Consider the following 16455-nt stretch of genomic DNA (forward strand, 5'->3'; position numbering starts at 1 on the left):
GTTGTCGGTAGACTAAGGCTCTGTGCAGTAACTGCCGCTCCACCTGAACCAGTGTTGCCAAGTCTGCGGTTGTTTTTCATGTCCGCGGTTTGAAGCAACCCCAATTCCAATAACGTGATATTTAGCCCCTAAAATGCGAATTTTACCAAGGCAACCCTGCCAAAAAAAATTATATTTTAACCCCGGGAAGCAATTTTTATCGGGGAACCTCCTGGAAACGCGATGGACTAGTTTTAAGAAGCAACTAGCAGGATTTGTTGTGAAAACCTGGCAACCCTGATCTGAATGCACGTGCTGGAGATATACTTCTAATTACAGGAGCATCTTTACTGATGAGATGCGAATGAAAATCGCATTCGATTTTTTGCACAGCCCTACTCTATATTTAAAGTCAGCATGAAAAGAGCTACTTTATCGTGACGTCTATTTGCTGGCCAACCGGAAGACTAATTCTGCATGGGAATTTGTAAAGGGTATTTAGAACAGCAATTGTTTCTTTTTTTTGAGGAAGAAAAACAAAAATGCCAGTGTCAGAGAGGGAAGATAAAAAGATTTGGGTGGATTTTACAAGGTGAAGCTCAGGCAACGGGAATATGTTTAAGTTGAGGACACATCAGAAGCAGTCTGGGAAACGAGCTCACAAACGCATTAAAATCCATACCTCTTTCTTGCGGTTCTTGAGCGTGCTCTGAAACTTGGAAAGCTCTTTGTCCTGCTCAGCTTTGATGCGTTTGGCCTCGTCTCTGAGACGTTCGGTGTGTTCCTGCTCCAGACGCTCGATGGTCTGTTTCTGCTGCCGCTCCATATTCTCCACCTCCGTATCATAGTGACGCTTCTTACTCTAGTAAACCAATTAAACACAGAAATATAAAGCAGACCTGCAAGAACTGGCCCTATGGAGGTGTATCATGTTGAAATAGACATGAAGAACACATCTTATGTAAAACAAGAGGAAAAAGTAGGCTACACAATTAGCCACAAGATAGAATATATAAATAAATACAATTACCAGGTAAAATGACTGCTGAGCAGGTTAACTGGCACAATTCCAGGTAGCTTAAAATACTGACCTCCTCTTAACAGTCAGACACAGATTATGTACACTAAAAATAATGAAGCTGTTGAGCATGTGATGTAAATCAGTGGCTCAGGCTTTGGTGTGACCAGTAGTCTCAGGAATGTTTATGTCTATTAATGTAATAAATAGCTGAAAATAATCACATCAATGGAGTTTCTTGACAGGCTTCGGTTCCTGTTGTTGCAACAGAGCGTGGGATCAAGGGTGATCCCGGTAAATGTTTGACAGCAGTTCATATCTTAACGGCTTTTGGTTCTAGCTCACCGTGATTTCCTGTTCGAAGCGTCTGCAGATCTGCTCTTTCTGCTGCTGGAGTTTGTTGCTGAGCTGCTGTTGGGCTCGCTGCTCTTCTTTCTGCAGAAGTCTCAACTCCCTCAGCTCCTGACGCCTGGAACACACATTTTACACTCATTTTACACTGCTCCAACCACAAAAATAAAGGTTCTTTATTTGCATCTAGCGTTTCATAAAGAACATTTAACATCCACGGATACTTTCCATTCATAAAATCTTCTATATAGTGGAAACAGGAAGTATCACTCAGCTTGTTTTCCTTTTAGCACATCTGGTGTTGGAATATGAGGCCTTTTTATCTATAAAAAGGGCACTAATAAACACTGCACCCCATCACCTCTTTAATACGTCCAGCTATGAAAGGCGATTGAGGCCACTAGCTGTCAGAAAACTGCTGATGTTGTTACAAGGCCCATACGAGGCAGAAGCTTTTTCTATAAGCTAAAGTCATTGTCAATGAATGTGAATATGATGCAACCGATCAAATCGTCTGGGAGCAGTTAAACAGCTGATGGCTCACCGGAGGAATCTCATCTCCTCACTCTTGGCGTCATTGTCTGTGAGGATCTTGGACGTCGTAACACTGACTTCGACACCATCCACGATGAACTTGCGAGTCTTTTTCAGAGTTTTCTTCTGCATCTTGTTGTCCTAGAACACATATTAAATATTTAGGTGGGAATACTGAATTAAAAAACAATTCCTGCCATTTTTCAGCCGTTTTATGTGATAGATAACACAATGTCTATGATTCTTTTGTATACGTGGATTAAACAGGCTTCATTCATTTTGTCTTTAGTAAGATCAGATATAGTTTGACCAAACAACCACTGTAGCCTAAAGCAGTGGTTCCCAACCTTTTTCAACTCGCGGCCCACACAACCAAACACATATGTTTGCGCGGCCCACTTCAAAAAAATTAACTGACCCCGCTATTGTTGGGTTAATAACTTAGTACTCCGAAGCTAGATTTTAAACTGTATTTATTGAATAAACTAGGGCTATGCGATATGGACAAAAAAAAAAAAAAAAACTATCGCAATTTTTTTTTTTATCAATTTTGCAATTGTGACACACGTCGATATGCTTTTACAGTCATAAATGCATTCAGGATTAATTTGAAACATATTTCCAAAAGAAAACCAATCAGAGCTTTATCAAAAAGTCATCTCTAGAACAGACATAAGTCAAAATTATCACTATAGTGAAGATGTAAAATCATCATGTGTTCATGTGTTAGACATGAATTATCGCACGTTTTTATTTCTAGCCTTTTACCGCAGTGAGAACGCTCTGATCCGTCAACATTGGCTCAGAAAAAAGGCGCATCACAGACAGTGTGTGAACCTGGAGTTAGGCATATGCCCAGTCTCTGTTCTCGCGCTAGGCGCAATGCATTCTGATGTGATCAGATACGGGAGGTCAGGGCCGCGGAAAATTATGGTATTAAGCGATTTAGAAATCGCGCACGCTCAAATCGTGATTTTAGGACGTTTTCTTTTAATCGCACAGCCCTAGAATGGACTGGAAATGAACAGAAAATAATTGGCGGCCCACCTGCAATACCACCGCGGCCCACTAGGGGGCCGCGGACCACAGGTTGAAAACCACTGGCCTAAAGATTAAATTTGTTTTAAAGGTTTAAACTTGAAAACTAATTAATAATTGTAAATAATACATTAATAATATATATATATATATATATATATATTTTTTTTTTTTTTACTTTTGTCAATTTGTTAATTTAATTATTATTATTATTTTATTAACGTTTAGCCTATAGGTTTAAAATGCTTATATCTTACAAAAACTCGGTAGAAAATAAAAATAATCTATAACCTATATAAAATGTAAAAAAAAATACGTATAAATAAAAACGTATAAATTTATTGTTTTTCACTAAATTTTCACTAAATTCATAAATGTAAAAAACAAACAAACAAAAAAAAAAAACACAATTATAATTAAATCTATTATATTTGTAATATCTAAACAGTTTAATAAAAATGCCACACTGGGAACATTTTTGAGTGACAACATGAGCAAATCATTGAATCAGAGTTTTGAACTGATTTAAAATAAATATAAATAAATAAGTTTTAACAACATTTGTAACAACTGAAATTTAAATCAAGGGATCGACTGGATGCTTTCATTCTTGATAGCGACCAGACAACGAGAGATCACAGATCTAGTGTAGTGACAGAAGTTGTTTCTCACCTGCTGAGAGACGGTTCCTGGCTCCTTGGGTTTGCTAATGAAGCTGGAGATGGATAAGTTCAGGTCTATGCTGCTGTTGTCGGCAGAAGAACTGATCCCAGAGTCGGAGTCTTGCTTCTTCACATACCTGGGTTTCACTGGGCTTTGCTTCTCTTCCAGTTCAGGTTTCTCCTTTTCCTCAACGCTCTCTTCTTCTTTCAGTGGAGGTGTTGGGATAGGTTCATCAGGCACAACTTGTTTAACTGGTTCTGTTGGTGTCTCCAGTGAAGAAATGTCTGATGCAGATACTTCCTTTAGGAGTTCACCATTGCCCACCACCTCCTTTTCCTCTTCCAGTTGATCTCCCTCAGGTTTTCCTCTCTGCTCCTCCGACTGGACTATTGCGTCAGCAGGTGGTTCTACAGGCATCTCTCCAGCTTTAGGTTCTTGAGATTCCTTTGGAGATACTTCCACAGGTTGTTCCTTGGATCCAGGTTCTGCAACATCCTCGATGTGTTTCTCGTCTACCTTCAGAGGTACTTGTTCTGTCTTTATTCCAGTTATAACACGATCGTCTGGAGGTCTGGGTGTAGCCACCTCCTCGATCTTCTCAGGAACAGATTCCAATGTGGACGGCGACTGAGGAAGCTTCTCGTCTTCAGAGCTTCCAACGCTAGCGTCAGATGATGCACGTTTGTGTCCAGGAAGCAGCTGAGGGAAATATTTGTTACACATGTTAGCACGATACTGAAGAAGGAACCTTCTCTGAAAAGTGTTCCTATCCTCTCTTACCAGGTTTCCTTCATGATCTTCTTCCTCCTCTTCCTCCTTCAGCTCCTCGATCTCCTCTGTGACCTCTGCCTTGGCCTCTGCGATGAGCTCCCGCAGGGGTCGGTTGTCAGTCACACTACTTACAAAGGGGTGCTGCACAGAAACGGAAACTACTTTTACTACAATAAACTTTAAAATTACACATGACAATATTAATATGATAGAAATAATTTGAACATCCAGGAAAACAATTCGGATTACTCTATTCCAGATAAATACTTTAAAGCTAGATTATAACTAATTTTTTATGTATTATTCACAGTTGAGAGATAATAAATTATACATACAGTACAGACCAAAAGTTTGGACACACCTTCTCATTCAGAGAGTTTTCTTTATTTTCATGACTATGAAAATTGTAGAGTCACACTGAAGGCATCAAGGGCTATTTGACCAAGAAGGAGACTTAGATGACCTGGCCTACAGTCACCGGACCTGAACCCAATCGAGATGGTTTAGGGGTGAGCTGGACCGCAGACAGAAGGCAAAAGGGTCAACAAGTGCTAAGCATCTCTCGGGGAACTCCTTCAAGACTGTTGAAGACCATTTCAGGTGACTACCTCTTGAAGCTCATCAAGAGAATGCCAAGAGTGAGCAAAGCATTCATCAAAGCAAAAGGTGGCTACTTTGAAGAACCTAGAATATGACATATTTTCAGTTGCTTCACACTTTTTTGTTATGTATATAATTCCATATATAATTCCACATGTGTTAACTCATAGTTTTAATGCCTTCAGTGTGAATCTACAATTTTCGAATGTAAATAAAGAAAACTCTTTGAATGAGAAGCTGTGTTCAAACTTTTGGTCTGTACTGTATATACAGTACAGACCAAAGGTTTGGAAACATTACTATTTTGAATGTTTTTGAAAGAAGTTTCTTATGCTCATCAAGCATGCATTTATTTGATCAAAAATACAGAAAAAAACAGTAATATTGTGAAATATTATTACAACTTAAAATAATAGTTTTCTATTTGAATATACTTAAAAAATATATTTTATTCCTGTGATGCAAAGCTGAATTTTCAGCATCATTACTCCAGCCGTCAGTGTCACATGTAACATCCAGTCTATCACATGATCATTTAGAAATCATTCTAATATTCTGATTTATTATGAGTGTTGGAAACAGTTCTGCTAATATATTTGATGAATAAAAGATTAAAAAGAACTGCATTTATTCAAAATAATTTTTAAAAAATAAATGATAAATAATAATAATCTAATAATATTATATTCTAATAATATATTTTCTTTACTATCACTTTTTATCAATTTAACACATCCTTACTGAATAAAAGTATCGATTTTATTAAAAAAAGAAAGAAAAAAAATTGAACCCAAATTACTGACCAGTAGTGTATATTGTATTGTTATTACAAAATATTTATATTTTAAAAACATAGTTTTTGTTAACTATTTTTTTTTTACTTTTTATTCCTTAAAAAGTATCACATGTTCTGAAAAAATATTAAGCAGCAGAACTGATTCCAACTTTGATAATGAATCATCATATTAGAATTATTTCTAAAGGATCATGTGATAATGATCCTAAAAAGCTTTGCATCACATAAATAAATGATAATTTAAAGTATAATAAATTGTAATAATATATCACAATATTATTTTTTTCTGTATTTTTGATCAAATAAATGCATGCTTGATGAGCATAAGAAACTTCTTTCAAAAACATTAAAAATAGTAATGTTTCCAAATTTTTGGTCTGTACTGTACAGTATATATATATATATATATATATATATATATATATATATATAATATAAAATTCTATCTGATACCAATAAGCTGATAATTATTTCTTTAGGTTATAGAAGAGGTTAAAATTCTCTAAATATTTATAATGAAACAAAAAATTTAATCAAACATTAAAATACTACAAGTGAAATCACAATTATATTGTACAAAATGAAAAATGAATATGCATTTTGAGGTTTGCTAAATATTACATTTAACAGTACTATTGTTATTTCAAAGATCTAAAAAAAAAAAGTGTACTAAAGTGTACTAAAAAGTGTTTTCAAAGATCTAAAAAAAAAAAAAAATCTGTTAAATTTGTAAAATAAAAATAAAACTGAGAAAATAAATACAGGAAGGATATCATATTATGAGTAAAATAACACCACCATATTTACACAAATATATTTGACATAAATAAGCCTTCACCTCATTTAATTGTGAAGCCTGTTAAGAACCGGTGGCCAAGTATAATAAAAATGTATTCAAATAATAAATAGTGCTATTAAATTACTAGTGTTTTTAAAAATTTACTTTGACAGTCAGATCTAATTGTAAAAATTCATGTGTAATTATCCTCCACAATTAAATAGCCAATAAAATAAAAATGAGCCTAAATATTGACTGATAAAAAAAATATGGTACTGATAAACTGTACATCACTCTTTGGCATCAAGAAAATACAGCCTAATTTAAGACTATTACGATTTATTGCATTGTCAAAAGAGAGGCCAAACAGGAAACGCCTGAAACAGAAAAGAGGAGAACGAGCACAACGAAATCCGCGTCCCATGAGGATCCTAGTCTCCATTTCTTACCTTTCTTGGTTTTGAAACCTGCTGCAGACAGTCTAGAGCTGGTCTGAGAATGTGCAGCTTCTTTGATATTATCACCTTAATTGGAGGAAACGTCGAGGTCTGTATTTTCATCCCCATTCAGCCTCTACCTGCAGCGTTTAGTGAATGTGTGTGTGTGTGTCTGTTCGCAGTCAGTGTCAGGCTGCCCTACTTAAAGCCTCGGAAAGAAAATCTCCTTTGCTGACGTCAATTCTTAGGATGAAGGCTGGTAAAGAAAATGCCTGACACAGACAAACTTATAAATGAACAGCTGCTGATTCATGGGGCAAGAAGGGCCACCTGGATGAGCAGCAGACCAGGGTGACAGTAAACAATGGGCTTCAACACTGAGAGGATGCTGCTATACTACTTGACTACTTGAGCTTAGGTCAGTGGTCTCAGATTTCAAATGTCGGACAGGTCAGTTCACCTGAAGAAGCTGTGCTGTGCTCCACCTGTTGTCCACATTCTTTTCCAGCGCGTGTTTCAGGAAGTCATTAAACTCAGGAGACCTGCAGACGAATCATGAGAGAAATCATTACAACTCTGAAATCAACTAAATGGAAGTATAGGTGTTATTTTGTGACAGAAATGTAAATAAATAAATAAATACATACATATAATAAATAGAAATGATATTGCATAATAATTTGTGCCTACAAAACTAAAGTCTTGAGAGAAAGGGGTTTTTGAGATCATGAGAAACCAATTCAGTTTCCTTTCATCAATAGTGTAGATACACACAAGCACAATTTTTAAATGAATATTAAATGATACACAATTAATTGAATTTTTAATTTACTGTATATTTAAATGTGTATTTTTTTTTTTTTTTTTACATTTAGATTACTGTTGGTTTCATTAATAGCTCACTTAAAGTTAATCTTAGAAAACAAAATAATTTAATATACATTTTTTATATTAGAATTAGGTACGATACAATGAAAAAAAAGGAATTCAAAACTAAAGTCTTTAATAATAAAAAATAATTTAAATCTATTAACAACAACTTTAGATAAATTACAAATGATGATGATATTTTTTATAAATTCTGATAAATTACCTTTTGTCTCATGTCACTTTGAACCCTACTGGCTCAGTTAAAAAAATTAATGAATTTGGTAACACTTTACTTCAAACCTCAATGCATAATTCATTATAAAGGTATTCATAATGTACATAGTAATGCATCATAACTTTTCATAATTTAACTAAAATTTAAAATGCATTCTAATATGTAAAGGCCTGTGTGTCTTGTTTTTAATGCAAGAAACTTTCTTTAGTTGAAAATGAAGAGATAAATATTATGATGTATTATAACTTTGGTTGCAAATATTCGTAAAGTGCATTACGAGGCATAATTGATGCATTTAAACTATTTTCATAATTCATTATATATATATATATAAAACACATTTCACTGAAGTGTTACCAACTACGTTAATATATTTTTTGCAAAAAACTTAAATATTTGTGTCATGTTCACACAGAGGACTTGGTCTTGTACCATTTTGAAGGCTTCTGGAGAGTAGGCGGCTCAGCTTTGGCGATCTTGAGCAGGACTCTCATTGGGTTCATCTCATGGTTGGGCGGTTCGATCTGGGCCAGCTCGATCAGAGTGACTCCTAGAGACCAAATATCAGCCTTATAGTCATACGGCCTGTCCTTAGACGTCTCACACATCACGACCTCTGGGGCCATCCTGAATGAAAGAGAGTGATCAACGTCTCAGCAATGGCAATGTGTGTGTAAACTGTACATACAAGTAGCTTCACTTCATGAAACTCTAACTTGCCAGTAAGGCGTTCCAATGAAAGAGTCTCTTCGCTGGATGGTCTTCGTGTTCTTGGCAGACACCCCAAAGTCCGCTGTAAAACACAGACTCTGGTCAATGATGGGAAGTTTATTTTAGCTGTGGTTTAGTCTGACATGTAAATGACCTCCTCAGTTCCTCTCTGTATCTTTCTGTGTCTCTCTGCTATGTTATCACGTGACTGTGAAATTGCTAATTATCCGAAACGGCTGAAATCTACCGCTGCTCTCAGTTATGCATAACTGATGAGCAATAAATCTAAAATCACTCGACTGAAAAGAAAGTTCCTGAGACGATTGACTAGCTGCCCATGCATGCACCCCTCGAAACGCTCCCTACAACCCCACTCACCCAGTTTGACTTCTCCGTCGAGGGTGAGCAGGATGTTTCCAGCCTTCAGGTCTCTGTGGATCACCTTGTTGTCATGCAGATACTGCAGAGCATCCAGAGTCTGCTTACAAACCACCCTGATCTGCGGCTCCGTCAGAGGCCTTTCCAGCTCTACACACACACAGACACACACAAACTTGAACAGGGATATGCTTCCCTACACAAACACACTTATACAAATATTTAACATAGTTTACATATACTATTACAATAAGATCAAGTTATTGACAAGCAATTACATGGAGTTTACTGCCTCAGGAATTACTATGCAATATCTGGATTAAATGTGTGTTGGCATTGGGTAATTATAGATATATTTGCCAAAAAGGTTTTTAGTAGATATAAATAATTAAACAAAACCATTGCTGTTTTGGTGTGTTTTATTTTAAATAGTGTTTAAATAAAAATTGTACATTGTGATACGTGTTACCAAAAAATAATAAATAAATAAATCCACGCATCTCTCAGCTTACAATTTTGGGGTCAGTAAGATTTAATGTTTTTCAATGTATCTTTTGTGCATTTATTTAGTTGATCAAAAATACAGCAGTATTGAGAAATATTATTACAATTATAAAATGTATAAGCATTTTCTACTTTAATACATTTTAATAATTAATGTAATTTATTCCTGCAATGCAAAGCTGAATTTTCAGCATCATTACAATAGTCTTCAGTGTCACATGATCTTTCAGATATCATTCTAATATACAGATTTGCTTCTCGTGATACATTTCTTCTTATTATCAATTATTATTATTATTATTATTATTATTATTATCTTTATGGAAACAATGATACTTAAAGGATTCTTTGATGAATAGAAAGTTCAAAAGAGCAGCATTTAATTGCAGTAGAAATCTTTTGGTACATTACACAAGTCTGTACTGTCACTTTTGATAGATTTAATGCATCCTTGATAAATTAAAGTATTAATTTTCCTGAAATTTTTTTTTTAACCCTTGTTCATAAACTAAGGTATTATGCTACAAAACAAATCTATATCAATGTGCATTTAAAGTTCATCTTTGCCTTTAAGAAAAGAAATTAGTTTTTGACTAATGACAAGGAACTGGTCATTGTAAGTGACCTTCTTCTGATGCAGTCTTGCACGTCAAACACTTTGTGTGAACTCACCGAGCATGACAGCATCGACGGCTCCGCCGGCACAGAACTCGATCAGGATCTGCAAACAGAAACACGGCGAACATAAAACTGGGTTTTTCCTAAAACACAATCACACTGTTTTACAAAAGCATGGCTGATTGCATTACACTGCACAAGACAGATTGACTGAGATAAGTATACGGTCTTTATTTCTCAATGTTCAGCCGGGCACAACAGCAGCATTATATTCACTACATAGATCGGTTTATCCTGTTGTCATGAACACATCAACATTAACCTGCAGCCAGTTGTTTAAAAAACAGACAAGATGCACTCATTCAGAAAGCCATTGTTCACTCAGCTCATTCGAGTATGGGAACACAAAAAAATCTAAAACTCTCATTCAGTTTAAGACACAAACACATTTAACAACATCCAAACCTGGACAGCGAGGGACATACTAGCACACATTATTACAAAACAATTCACTTAGTAGAGCTGTGATTGGTCAACAGCACCGCATCGCAGGGTCATGAAGCTGCTGAGCCTTAAAGTGAGCCTCAATATGGAGAATGACATAACAGGATCGAGCGAGAGAGGCCTGTATGAGCACGAGGAAAGACGAAAGCTTTCTGCACATTAGTGCCGTGCCAGAATTGAGGCCTTTCTGTCCTAATAGGATTAGAACAGGAGAGTTTCCGTGAACACCAGGCGGATGAAGGGGTCACGGCTGGGGTCATCTGGAGAGGATGGGCAGGTACTGCTCACATAGTCAATACTGAACAACAACTGTGCGGCAAAACAAATACTATACAAATATCTTCTCTGAAGTTCTTAACTCGCCGAATAACATGTGAAATAAAGTACAGTAAAAATTAACATTCAAAAGTTTGGGGTAATTATTTATTTACTTATTTTTTGTGAACTAATATTTTTAGATTCACCAACAATGCATTCAACTGGTAAAAAGGATAGTAAAGAAATGTATAATGTTATAAAAGATTTGAAATGCCTTTGTATTCATCAAAGAATCCAGAACAAAAGTATAATGGCTTCCAAAAAAGAAAGAAAGAAAATAAATAAATAAAAATATTTTAAACATTACTATTAGAAAAAAAATGTTTCTCAATCATCAAATCAGCATATTAGAGTGTTTTCTCAATGATCATGTGACACACTGAAGACCGGTGTTATGATTCTGAAAATTCAGCTTTAGAATCACAGGAATAAATCACATTTTATATTGTAATAATATTCCAGAAACATGCAGACCCCCAAACCTTTGAAAAGTAAAATATATCGAAACAAAAGCTATGTTGCCCTCACTGACTCCGAATCAGTTCAGTTCTTTTAAATGAATCAGAGGAGTCATCTGGTTGAATCATAGATTGAATCAGTTTAAAAACATCACTAAACAAGCATGGGTTACTTGCTTGTTCACCGCAGGTTACGTTTGACTCAAAATGATAGTAGAGAAGGCGCGCTCAACTCCCAAGTCGTTTAATGGGTGCGAGCAATAAAGAAGTTATCCAAAAGTAAAAGAGGAAAAACCACACTCTCAAGATATCCTTTCATTAATGTATTCATACCATGTCTTACACAGATGCGTTCCAGCCTAATCCATCATCAGTGTGTACCGTGAAACACAAAAAAGGATATTTTAAAACAAAGACATCACAGGTGAACCCCATTGCTCGAATCATCCGCACCATCAGGTGCATCAAGTTATGAACATTATAAAAGCACAAAAGAAGACCACAGATAATGCTCACATGTGACCCTTATGAACAATTATCAAAAAAGGATCGATTGATGGTATGCTGTTTGAAGTGTGTAAATCCAGAATCCAAAATGAGCTCCATTTTCTTAAAAGTGCAAATGGCTTCAGCCAAGAAACATATGCAGATTTAAAACCGTGTTGATGTCTGGTCCCTACACACCAATGCAGCACTAAGAACAAACAGTCAGCGTTATTCATTCTCTCGAGTGCTGTGTCACTGTGGGTGAGATGTTGCTTTAGACTGGGAGCTATGAGAACACAACAGCCCACAGAGAGCGGTGATTCATTCTCAGAACTACAATGGCCAAACTCAACGCTCAAGATGAGAATGGGAGTGTTTATTTCCATTGATCCCTCTGTCTGGATAACAGAATGCATTATATATACCACACAGAGATGCCCCAATTCGTATGTGGACACTTAAAAATGCCTAAATGTCATTGCATATTGCAAATGTCAAAGCAAGTGGCATATGAAACTGATGTTATCTGCTAACATAATAAAACTGAGCGGAAACTGCTTTACACAGAATACTGAATGGCTTTATTGATACTTACGTTTGATTTAATCTGCTTAAGCTATAAATGGCTGATGAGTAATCCAGTTTAAACATTCCTTGAATCACAGCTAAATCAAACCCCACCTACATCTTCATACGGAAATGGCTTGAGGCTGATATCAGTCTATTTCCTGGTGTACGGCAGGATCGCAGTAAAATATGCACACCTCTTCCAGTACACAAGGAGGCAGATGAAGAAAACAGACACTGACTGAGAGGAGCGGTAAAATAACAATTGACCAATCATGCCTGTTCGGACTGTAATTAGATCTTATCAAGAAAGGTGAAGTATAAAAATATGCACATGTCCTTATTTTTTGAACCTCCAAGTCTCTCATATCTGTAGTGTCCTGTAATGAAGCTGGACTGATGTGACCCGAGAGCTGTCTAAGGTCACTTCAGCCTTGTTTTAAACTTCCACTGCGCAGGAAGGAAATGGTTGGAGTCAACAAGAAAGCAAGCAGGGTTGTCTCTTATTCCTTTGTCCCATGGCTTTTCTTGTAGAAAACAAGGCTGATTATCTAGTCCTCGTGCAATGTGAAGCAGAATAACATTAAATGGGCCGAAAAAGTTATTTTTAAAGTAAGATTCCAAACTATTGGTGTGGAAAAAATTGGAACAAAATCTGTGTGACAAGGAAACAACAAAAACTAAATCCACACTCACCCACAGTTTGCTCTCGTAGTAAAACGCGTCAAGCAGCTTGACAATATTGGGATGGTCACATGATGCCAAGATGTCGATCTCCACCATGTAGTCCTCCAGCTCATCTTCAGTTTTGGTGTCAATCACCTTTGCAGCAGCAAAAATGCCGGTCTGCTTGTTTTGAGCCTGGATAAAAAGAAGTGAATTGTTCAAGAAAACTTTTATTTATACATAGTCCTCTAAAAATATGAATTATTTTAGTCTAAGTAAACCATTTTTATAACAAAAACATTTCAAAAAATATTTTGTTAGTGATGAGAATGGAAAACTGTTGATATTAATGATAGTAAATTATTATTTTATTAGGTTATTGTTAATTTATTATACAACTTCTGATGATGAATCAGACATAAATGTTTGAGGCCTGACGTACATGAATACATCATGTGTAGACTACAAATGATTAAACTAAAAATCATTTTAATAATCAGCAAAACATGCCCTTTACAGGAACAAACTTTTAATTAGACTTATGCAATCAGGGCGATGCAGTCCACCATTCAACAGAAATCCCATTCAGTGTCATTCATAGTAATGAGTCTTCAGTGCAGAGCAACGAAGGTCACAAAACAAGTCGACCCAATACATGGCATCTGTAAGTGAGTGGTAATCTAAGGTGTTTAGAAGCTAATGTGATTCTGTAGTGAAAAATTAACCAGGTCAAAGTCTGCTGTTTATTGCAGGATGATTGTGAGTGAAATGTGTGGAGGTGTTTGATCGGATTTTGCCACTATGTGTGATGCTTTTGATGTATTTGACATGTTATCAAGACTTTTAAAATGTTATAATTAAAATTTTCATTAAATGATTACAAATACAAATCTGTAATAAAAATACATTTTTGATGAAAAAAAAAAGAGTAATAGTATTGAAAGCGAGTGTTTCTAATTTAAGCATATATTATGCTTTTTTTTTTTTTTTTAAATAGCCTATGTTAAAAAGCTATTAAGGGTACTAAAATGGCTTGAATTAATGACTTAATTATTAAGGGTACTAAAATGATTCCTGCCACAGTCTAAAAAAACAATCATAGCTTCTTTAACATATTCATGGCTGGTGAATATATGTATCCCAACAATGCTAGATTGAAAAAGTTGGAAACTTATCTGAAAACAGTCATTGTTTGCGCAATTCTGTTTAGTGCCGACAGCAGTGGAGCTTCAATAACACACAAACCACACTGTGATGGTTTAAAATCAACACAGTCCACTGTCCTAAAAACCCCAGACCTCAATCCAACTAATCATTAGCGACAGGCTGACTAAAAACACTACTTAACTAACCATCAGCATCATACTAAATGGAAGCATGACGTTCTAATGTCAGTGTTTTGACCCTATATATATAGAGAGAGAGAGGTTAAGGCCTTAGACAAATCTCCAAATCACCCTATCCCACTAACAAGCCAAGCAGCATTAGTCCTTATAACAGAGAAAGCATTCAAGGGAACAAGACGATAAAACAAGGATGAGTATGTGCTTGATGATGTAATGCAAGAGGTGACATAATACATCTTTTTGAATTTTCATTAGATTACGTACATGATAGATAGACAGAACAGAACACTAGTATATTATATACGAAAGAAAACTACTGGAGTCCAAAATCACATAAAATAGATATAAACTCTTACAGCAAGAGGAGATTAAACAATTTCTTTGCTTTTGTGGTACCTTGAACACCTTTCCAAAGGCTCCATCCCCCAGTTCTCCCACAATCTCCCAGATTTCCTCCGGATTTGCGTCCCTGTGCACATGATCATATTGCTTCTTCTTCTTCTCTGCGACCAATTTAAAGATTTTTAGGAAATTAAAGAAGGACATAGCCAAATCCCACACGTCTCTTCCTCTATTCGGTTGACAAAGGGATATTTATTTCCGCTAATGTCTAAATAGGCGTAAATTAATCGATGCAACTTCTATTGCATTCCCATTGCAATTTTGTCTAATCAGGAAATAGTCGGAGTGTTGACATGTTTGTCTTTGCACGTTATAATTGGAGCTTGATATATTTAACAATCAGTATGTCAATGCAATAATGCACAGACAAATAAAATATTACTCTTAATACTAGCTATTCTTTGCTCTGAAATACAGTAAATCATATTTTTACAATAAAAATAAATGATTAAAATGCATTAATCCACTGTGTGCAATAGTGTAAAAAAACGAGCTTGATTTGAATAAATCCGGCTTCTGGCTCTTTCCAGGCAAGTCATGAGGAGGTTGTTGTTCCTCGCAGTTTCATGGACCTGATCCTTAACCATATAGTTGTTTCTCTTTCTCTTCAAATAAAGTCTGACAAGAGGCTGATACAATGTTTGTATCTCTGGTAAAATAACAGTCTTCAGAGGTCGCACATCCTCCGGTCCTGGGTTAAACGCGAGCCCGCTCCAAACGAACACAAACGCCGCACAATAGTTTTTGTTCGGAAAAACTCTCTGCGCCTCCAGTGCGCGTGCCTCCTCTAATCTAGCGATAGCGGATTGGCGTCGCTGTGCGCGTTCTCGAGGCGCGGCGATTCTTCGCTGGGATTCAGTGACGCGCGCTTGCGCTTACTGTCGCCTGCCGTCGTGGATGTTGACCACTGATGTTAACACTGATTTCTCTGGGAAAAAACGGAATTCAGTTTTTGCAGATATTGCGGTTAAATTTCACAAACAATTAAAATTAAACGAAACAACATATTTAATTAAACATGAAATGTTGAGGTGGAAAAACTGATCTACTTTCTTTGAAAACGTACTCCAATCGTTTCCGTTTCTCGATAATTCATTTTACAGCGTACTTTTCACAGTGAAAGTTACAATTTTAATTACGACAGTTTACACATGATTCATAGTTTTAAAAATGTTCTATGTATATTTTTGTTCATATACCATTTCAACCATTATAGATATATTTTCTCACACAATACTTATGTTTTGTTGCCGTATTCCGTATTTGTAAATATGTATATGTATATATTATCGTATTTGTAGACGATAAATAATCGTCTGGTTCCCCTTCACTGCTTCATCTCAACTTCAAAACTACTGAACTTGAGCGTTCGTCGCTTGTAGTCAAGGCAACGGACGCAAACGGAAAAAGGAACTTTCGGATTGGTC

The 16455-nt window shown here is 35.9% G+C and overlaps 1 protein-coding gene across 1 annotated transcript in view; it reads right to left on the minus strand.

Annotated features, from left to right (window-relative positions):
* LOC128021106 (serine/threonine-protein kinase 10) overlaps positions 1-15875 on the minus strand; it is a 20282-nt gene extending 4407 nt beyond the window's left edge. The window contains exons 1-12 of the mRNA XM_052608044.1: positions 15023-15875; positions 13311-13475; positions 10336-10384; positions 9160-9309; positions 8791-8863; positions 8503-8697; positions 7426-7507; positions 4364-4495; positions 3593-4282; positions 1893-2023; positions 1343-1466; positions 662-841 (exon numbers count right to left, since the gene is read on the minus strand). Of these exons, the coding sequence (XP_052464004.1) occupies positions 662-841; positions 1343-1466; positions 1893-2023; positions 3593-4282; positions 4364-4495; positions 7426-7507; positions 8503-8697; positions 8791-8863; positions 9160-9309; positions 10336-10384; positions 13311-13475; positions 15023-15172 (2121 nt within the window). The 5' untranslated portion in view covers positions 15173-15875. The remainder of the gene's footprint in view (positions 1-661; positions 842-1342; positions 1467-1892; positions 2024-3592; positions 4283-4363; positions 4496-7425; positions 7508-8502; positions 8698-8790; positions 8864-9159; positions 9310-10335; positions 10385-13310; positions 13476-15022) is intronic.
* Between the last annotated feature and the right edge of the window lie 580 nt (positions 15876-16455).

This window comes from Carassius gibelio, chromosome A1, assembly GCF_023724105.1.
Source record: "Carassius gibelio isolate Cgi1373 ecotype wild population from Czech Republic chromosome A1, carGib1.2-hapl.c, whole genome shotgun sequence".
In the NCBI taxonomy this organism is placed as follows: Eukaryota; Metazoa; Chordata; class Actinopteri; order Cypriniformes; family Cyprinidae; genus Carassius; species Carassius gibelio.